Source organism: Ranitomeya variabilis, chromosome 2 (assembly GCF_051348905.1).
Source record: "Ranitomeya variabilis isolate aRanVar5 chromosome 2, aRanVar5.hap1, whole genome shotgun sequence".
NCBI classification, from domain to species: Eukaryota; Metazoa; Chordata; class Amphibia; order Anura; family Dendrobatidae; genus Ranitomeya; species Ranitomeya variabilis.
In genome coordinates this window covers 126,565,480-126,572,242 of record NC_135233.1, presented here as the reverse complement: position 1 = coordinate 126,572,242, position 6,763 = coordinate 126,565,480, and the positions used below count along the sequence as shown (strand labels likewise).

Sequence of the window (6,763 nt, the reverse complement as noted above, 5' to 3'; positions counted from 1 at the left end):
CTAACCTCTTTTTCTCATCTTTCAGGATACATCGGGGGCATATCTACAGCATTGCAGAATGCTGTAGATAAGCCCCTGCTGCTGGTGGGCTTAGCTCATCTTCGATTTTGGGAGTGACAGGTTCCCTTTAAAGTGTTTTCTCCTGCAGTTCTACCACCAATTCTCTGAATGCTGAGCTCTGTATAGCCCCATATAAACAGCACTGATTGACAGCTTTGTGTGCACTGTGCATAAGCAGACAGCGACTCATGAGAGGTTGGACTTACCCGGCAACAGATTTACTAGTCCTCTAGTGATAATTGCTAATAAAACCAGTGATTTTATGAAAACTACACTAAGAAGCCCATTAAGTGACATCAGTAGTAAGGGTCTTTGTCTTTACATCATGCTTCTCAAATTTTGCAAAACCTTGGTAAACCATTTTTTTAAGTTTCTCATGGTCCCACAAAATAGGTCTTTTATCTGGTTTCAAAACCAGAACAAGCAACTCAAACACTGCATTGAAGAGAACAGCAAACAAGGATATTTGAAAAAGAAAACTTTATTTAGAACATCTCGTATGCTGAAGTTCCAAAATCTGCAGTTTTAAAGCTCTACAGTCAGATTGAAAAGTGCTTTCCTTTCTTTATACAAGCTGCTCAGGTAGGAACAGACCACAGCACAAATCATTTAACAGCACAACATAGAAATGCAGAATCATGTTAGGGCAAAACCACAAAGGACCCAGAAACCATACTGCAATTGATCAGATATAGCACATGTCAGGCGAGCCACCAGTCTGTCAAGAACATCACATCCAAATTATTTGTTTACTCAAGAGCGCAAGTAGCCATTTGGATCAGGCAAGTTGTTTTTTTTTTTTTTATACACCTGTTTTAAAATGGGTCTTTTCCCTCATGCACCCACAAATATCCCTGCACGTTTTGGATAGGAAATTCTAGTCGTGACAGGTCACATTCATTGAACATGTACTTTTAATTTAAGGGTACAAAAGTTTCACTTTCAGATGACAGGATATAACATACATTGTACGCTAGCCTACCAAAGTGACTTAAAAACAATTCAAAGGTGAAAAAAATATGTCTGGCAAGTAAATGCCATAGCAAGTCTGTAAAAAAAAGAAGAAAAAAAAAAAAAAAAAAAAGAAAGTGTAAAGAGTCTAGCCATTCCTCTCTGGGCTTATGCTCCTTCGTGGGCTCCGGGATGGTGAGCGGCTGCAATTAAGAGAAATCAATTACTATCAAGTGAATTAAAACTTCCCCAGAGACACATTTTTATAAAAAAACACTATAACTATGTGTTGAGGAATAGAAAGTGAGACATACCTTCTTTTGGGAGAAGCAGATCTCGACTTTGATCTAGGAGTTAAAAGAAATTAAAAAGAAAAAAAAAGAAAATTTAGAAATGTCTTCAAGAACCATCAATAAGCAATCCTTGAAGTCACTATTTTGCCGATACATTCATTTTACAGCTGTAAGACTCAGGTAAGCTTATCTGTTCATGTAGCAGCATATGGACAATAAATTGGTTCACCACATTTCACTAGAAATAGCTGCTGCTACAAAAAGGTGCACCCCAAATTTGTTAGTAGCTCAAATCCCCTTACCCTCATGTTAAAAGGGGTAATCCACTATTCAGATAACCTTTTCTGAATAACCATATTCTCTTGTGTAAAAAAAGGCCTAAATTTATCTCCAGTGCTAGCAATGTCCCAGGAAAAGATACAAGTCTTACGTGATGTTATGCCATGTGAATACAGTCAGCAGCGGCTTCATTCACTTTCTTTGGACAAAATGGATACATGGAGGAAGTGAGCTGTTGCTGTCATCTGACTTCCTCCAAAATGTCAATTATGTCCCAAGAAAGAGTGAAGTGGCTGCCGAGCTCACATCACACGAGCCCTGGAAAAGCCCATCGCTGAAACTGCAACAGAGTACAGGTTGTATTTATTTTATACGAGGGAATATAGCAATTGAGTAGTGGTTGTCCGAGAAGTGGACAACCCCTTTAACTGATAACATGCAAAAAAAAAACAGTAGACCCCCCAACAGATTTGATAAGATTATGACCATCTATGAACATTTATGGTCGCTCCAGTATGGAATGATCTATCCTTGTAATTATGTGCAGGCGCCAGAGGTAGGAGCCACATCTGACTTATGTAGTGTGATCCCTGTCCACAGTACAGTATATATTTTACAGTGGAGTAAAAATCCTACAATTAGCAACTTTAAGGATTATTTTTAGCAAATAACCAAAAGTTTTAGCAAATCAAGTTTATATTACATAGTCATGCACTTATTTAATAGCATTAAAGGGAACCTGTCATGTGAAAAAAAACCACCACACTTGACATGCAGATATGGGGTTAACAGCATTCTGAAGCTGTGCATCCATTGCACAGAGTCTGGCAACTGAGAGGACGTGAACATTATACATTATGCCTCCCGTAAGCATCTGGCTTCAATCACTGCCCAGTACATAGTGAGCAGCAGCTGTAACTAGGGCTCAGACTGACGGACAGCCTACGCAGCAGTGCATCTATCAGTGCACAGCTGTGATTCCCTTTAACATGTCACCATTTATGGAAGGAGACATAACTGTACTTGGAAACATTGTTATAAAAGTTCACATAACATCTAGAAAAGGTTGTGCTACAACATCAAACCAAAAGAATTTCCTGCCCACTACCCCATTTTTAAAAAGGGCTTGTACACTTCTAGCCCAGTTTTAGTTGCTGCATCTTACAGTGCCATAATTATGTAACTCATGTTCTTCAGATAGCATCTCTGTATACTCACAGGTATTCTGATAATCTCATGTGCCCTATTATTGGCTACCACCTTCACTGGTCAGTAGAAAAAAGTCAGTCCTGTTGTGACAATAGTTAAAGGGGTATTCCCATCTCCAACATCCTAGCCCAGGGGTCCTCAAACTATGGCCCGCGGGCCACATGCAGCCTGCCGAGGACATTTATCCGGCCCCTGCAGACATTGAACTTCACTACAGTTTAATGCCAGCAGGCCCCGTTATTGCAGGCAGAACGACGAGGTAAGGCGATGCGCGGCCCTCCGAATGCAGCACAGACAACGTGATTGTCACCACGCCACCTGTGCCAGAATAAGACGGAGTCGAGTGGGCGCCTCTTCAGAGCAGCGGGGTATTTGTTTTTTTTGTTTTTTATACGTCAGGTCTGGACTGTGCTGCCTATTGGGAACTCTCGCACTACACCAGTCTGAGCCTGAGGTAAAAGCAGAGTTCCACCAGTATGGGCACTGGTGAGACTGAAAGGATATGGACTGGCAAGGCTGCATTGATGGGCACTGATCAGACTGCATTGATGGGCAGTGCAGCCTGTGTGGGCAATTTTATTGCTGGTATATTGTCTTTGTAGAAAAAAAAAAAAATAGCCGGATTACTTACGGTAATGCTCTTTTAATGAGTCCATGACAGCACCCACTGGAGAGATAGGGATCCGCCCCAAGGAACAGGAAACCTACAGAGACATAAAAGGGGGCGGTCCCCCTCTCCTCCTCAGTTTAATTTCAGAGTACCCGGAGGACCGCCAGTGTTAGTCAATCATCACAATGTATCATCAGAATATAAACTTCATAGAAGTAATTACATTGGCTTTTATTAGGGAGGGATGTGACTGGGTGCTGTCATGGACTCATTAAAAGAGCATTACCGTAAGTAATCCGGCTATTTACCCTTCGCCATGACAGCACCCACTGGAGAGATTTCCAGAGACCAACACCTAGGGGGGGACCACCGTGCTGAGGATAGTCCTGCCAAAGTGTAGGTCAGAGTCAGAAGACAGGTCGAGCCTGTAGTGATTATAGAAAGTGGAAGGAGCCAACCAAGTTGCAGCCTTACATATATCTTCGATTGGCACGTTCCCTTTTTCGGCCCAGGAAGAAGCCATGGCTCTGGTGGAATGTGCTTTGATGCCCTCCGGAGGTTCTTCGTTTTTCATGGAATAGGCCAACCGGATAGCGTCTCTTATCCACCTGGATAATGTTGCTCTTGTGACTCCATATCCTTTCTTTTTGCCCTGGAAGGATATGAACAGAGCCCTACTCTGCCTCCAACTACTAGTTTTCTCAATATATTGCAAAACTACTCTCCTGACGTCTAGAGTATGGAATTTTTGTTCTTCAGGAGTAGAGGGATCTTTAAAGAAAGTAGGAAGATGTATCTCCTGTGACCTGTGGAACTTCCCTGCTACCTTAGGAAGGTATAGGGGGTCCGGTTTTAAGATTAGTCTGTCATGAAATGTGAGAAGGTAAGGTTGATCTATCGACAAGGCCTGAATGTCGCTGACTCTTCTAGCCGATGTTAAGGCTACTAAGAAGGCTGTTTTTAACGACAAGTGTTTTAAAGATGCTGTGTCTATAGGCTCAAATGGGGATTCTGTTAGAGAGTCTAAGACTAGATTTAGATCCCACGGAGCTACTCTAGGTATGTGGACAGGAGTAACTCGTTCACAGGCCGTGATGAAGCGGGATACCCATTTATTACCAGCAATATTATGGCCATAGAGGGCACCCAGAGCGGACACCTGGACCTTTAGTGTGTTAACTGACAGACCTAACTCTTTCCCTTTCTGTAGAAATTCTAGTATAGATTTTATTGGGACTTCAGAGGGGTTTGAACTAGTATGGAACTGAAGAAACTTCTTCCATACTTTGGTGTAAATTTTTGTTGTAGATGGTTTCCTGCTAAGCAGGAGTGTATCAATTAGGCCTTTTGAAAACCCCCTGGAATTTAATATCTGCCTTTCAAATTCCAGGCCGTCAGGTGGAGGCTGTCCACCTGAGGGTGGAAGAAAGGTCCCTGGGAGAGAAGGTTTGGGATTGAGGGAAGGACCCAAGGATCCGTCACCGACATCGACCGCAGGCACGAGAACCATGGTCTCTTGGGCCAGAATGGCGCTATTAGTATTATCCTGGCCTGCTCTTCCCTGATTTTCCGTATTACTTGTGGAAGCAGAATTATCGGAGGGAAAGCATACGCCAGCTTGAATTGCCAGGGTGTTTGAAGAGCATCTAGAATGTCCGGGTGATCTGCACGGGACCGAGATGCGAATTTCTGGACTTGTTTGTTTTGTTTTGTAGCGAACAGGTCTATTTGGGGTTTGCCCCATAACAATGTTATCTTGTGGAAAATGTGAGGATTGAGACACCATTCTCCTTGATGAAGAGTGTGTCGACTTAGGAAGTCCGCTTGTTGATTGTCCTCTCCTTTGATGTGGACTGCCGAGAGGGACAACAGATGCTTTTCGGCCAGGATTAAGGTACTGTTTGCGGAAGACATTAGAGCGTCTGATCTTGTGCCGCCTTGTTTGTTTAAATACGCCACTGTCGTAGTGTTGTCTGAACAGATTCGGACGTGGCTTCCTCGTAGCTGTGGGAGAAATTGACGCAGTGCATAGTTTACCGCATTCAATTCTTTTAGGTTTGATGAATATAAATCCTCATTCTTATCCCAGGTTCCCTGGCAGAATCTATCTCCCATGTGTGCGCCCCACCCGTGGGGACTAGCGTCCGTAGTTATCGTGTGGGATGGTGATATTACCCAAGGGACACCCCCCGCTAGGTTGTCTTTATTTAGCCACCATTCTAAGGAGGATAAGACTTTCTCGGATAAAGTTATTTTCGATTCAAGGTGCCCCAGAAATTTTCTCTGTTCCCGAAGTATCTGATGTTGTAATGTTCGGGTATGAAGTTGTGCCCACTGAACGGCTGGAGTACAGGAGGAGAGGGATCCTAGCAAGGACATTCCTGCTCTCAGGGACATTTGAGGTTTGTGAATGGCCGCCACAACTTTACCCTCTATAAGAGATATTTTTTCTTGGGGAAGTAGACATTTTTGCTTTATGGAATCTAGACTAAATCCCAAAAATGTCTGAAGAGAAAGTGGGGTGAGTCTGGATTTTTTATAGTTGACGATCCAGCCCAGGCTTTCTAAGGACGAGACAGTGTCAGCTAATCGTTCCGCACACTGAAGGGATGAGTTTCCTACAACTAAAAAATCATCTAAGTAGGGAATGATTAATGTGTCTCTCTGGCGAAGGTAGGCCATTACTTCTAACATTACCTTCGTGAAGATCCTGGGTGCCGTGGAGAGACCGAAGGGCATGGCTGTATACTGGAAATGATGAATCTCCCCCTCAAGAGTTACTGCCACTCTTAAGTATTTTTGATACCTACTATGGATAGGGAGATGGTAGTAGGCATCTTTTAAATCAATGCCGCCCATTCTACAATTTGGAAAAAGGAGCTTAATGGCCGATCTAATAGACTCCATTTTAAACGTATAATTTTTAATAAACGTATTGAGTTTTTTAAGATTTATAATTGTTCGAAATGAACCATCGGGTTTAGGGATTAAAAATAACGGAGAGTAGAACCCTTTACCCTCTTGTCCCTTTGGCACCCTAACTAAAACATTTTTAACTATAAGACTTCTAATTTCCAGTTCAAGGGCCTTCTGTTGCACTGGTGAGGAAAGGGCTGTTAAAATAAAGGAATCATGGGGAATTTGGAGGAATTCTATTTTCATTCCTTCCTTAATAATATTTAGCACCCAGGAACTTGACGTGATTTTTCGCCATTGGGGAAAGAAAAATTTTAACCTGCCCCCTACTGGGGTGTCTGGTGTTTCAGAATTTGTTGTCTCTACGGAAGGGGGGGCCTTTGAACATAGTGCCACCCTGTTTTCCCTCTCTTGTGGCCCATCGTGACGATCTTTCATTTTGTGT

The 6,763-nt window shown here is 42.7% G+C and overlaps 1 protein-coding gene across 2 annotated transcripts in view; it reads right to left on the bottom strand.

Annotated features, from left to right (window-relative positions):
- Positions 1–523: 523 nt before the first annotated feature.
- Positions 524–6,763, bottom strand: part of SRSF7 (serine and arginine rich splicing factor 7) — a 15,485-nt gene continuing 9,245 nt past the window's right edge. For both annotated transcript variants that reach the window (XM_077282938.1, XM_077282939.1), the window contains exons 7-8: positions 1,326–1,358; positions 524–1,214 (exon numbers count right to left, since the gene is read on the bottom strand). In XM_077282938.1, coding sequence (XP_077139053.1) covers positions 1,160–1,214; positions 1,326–1,358 — 88 coding nt within the window. In that variant the 3' untranslated portion in view covers positions 524–1,159. The remainder of the gene's footprint in view (positions 1,215–1,325; positions 1,359–6,763) is intronic.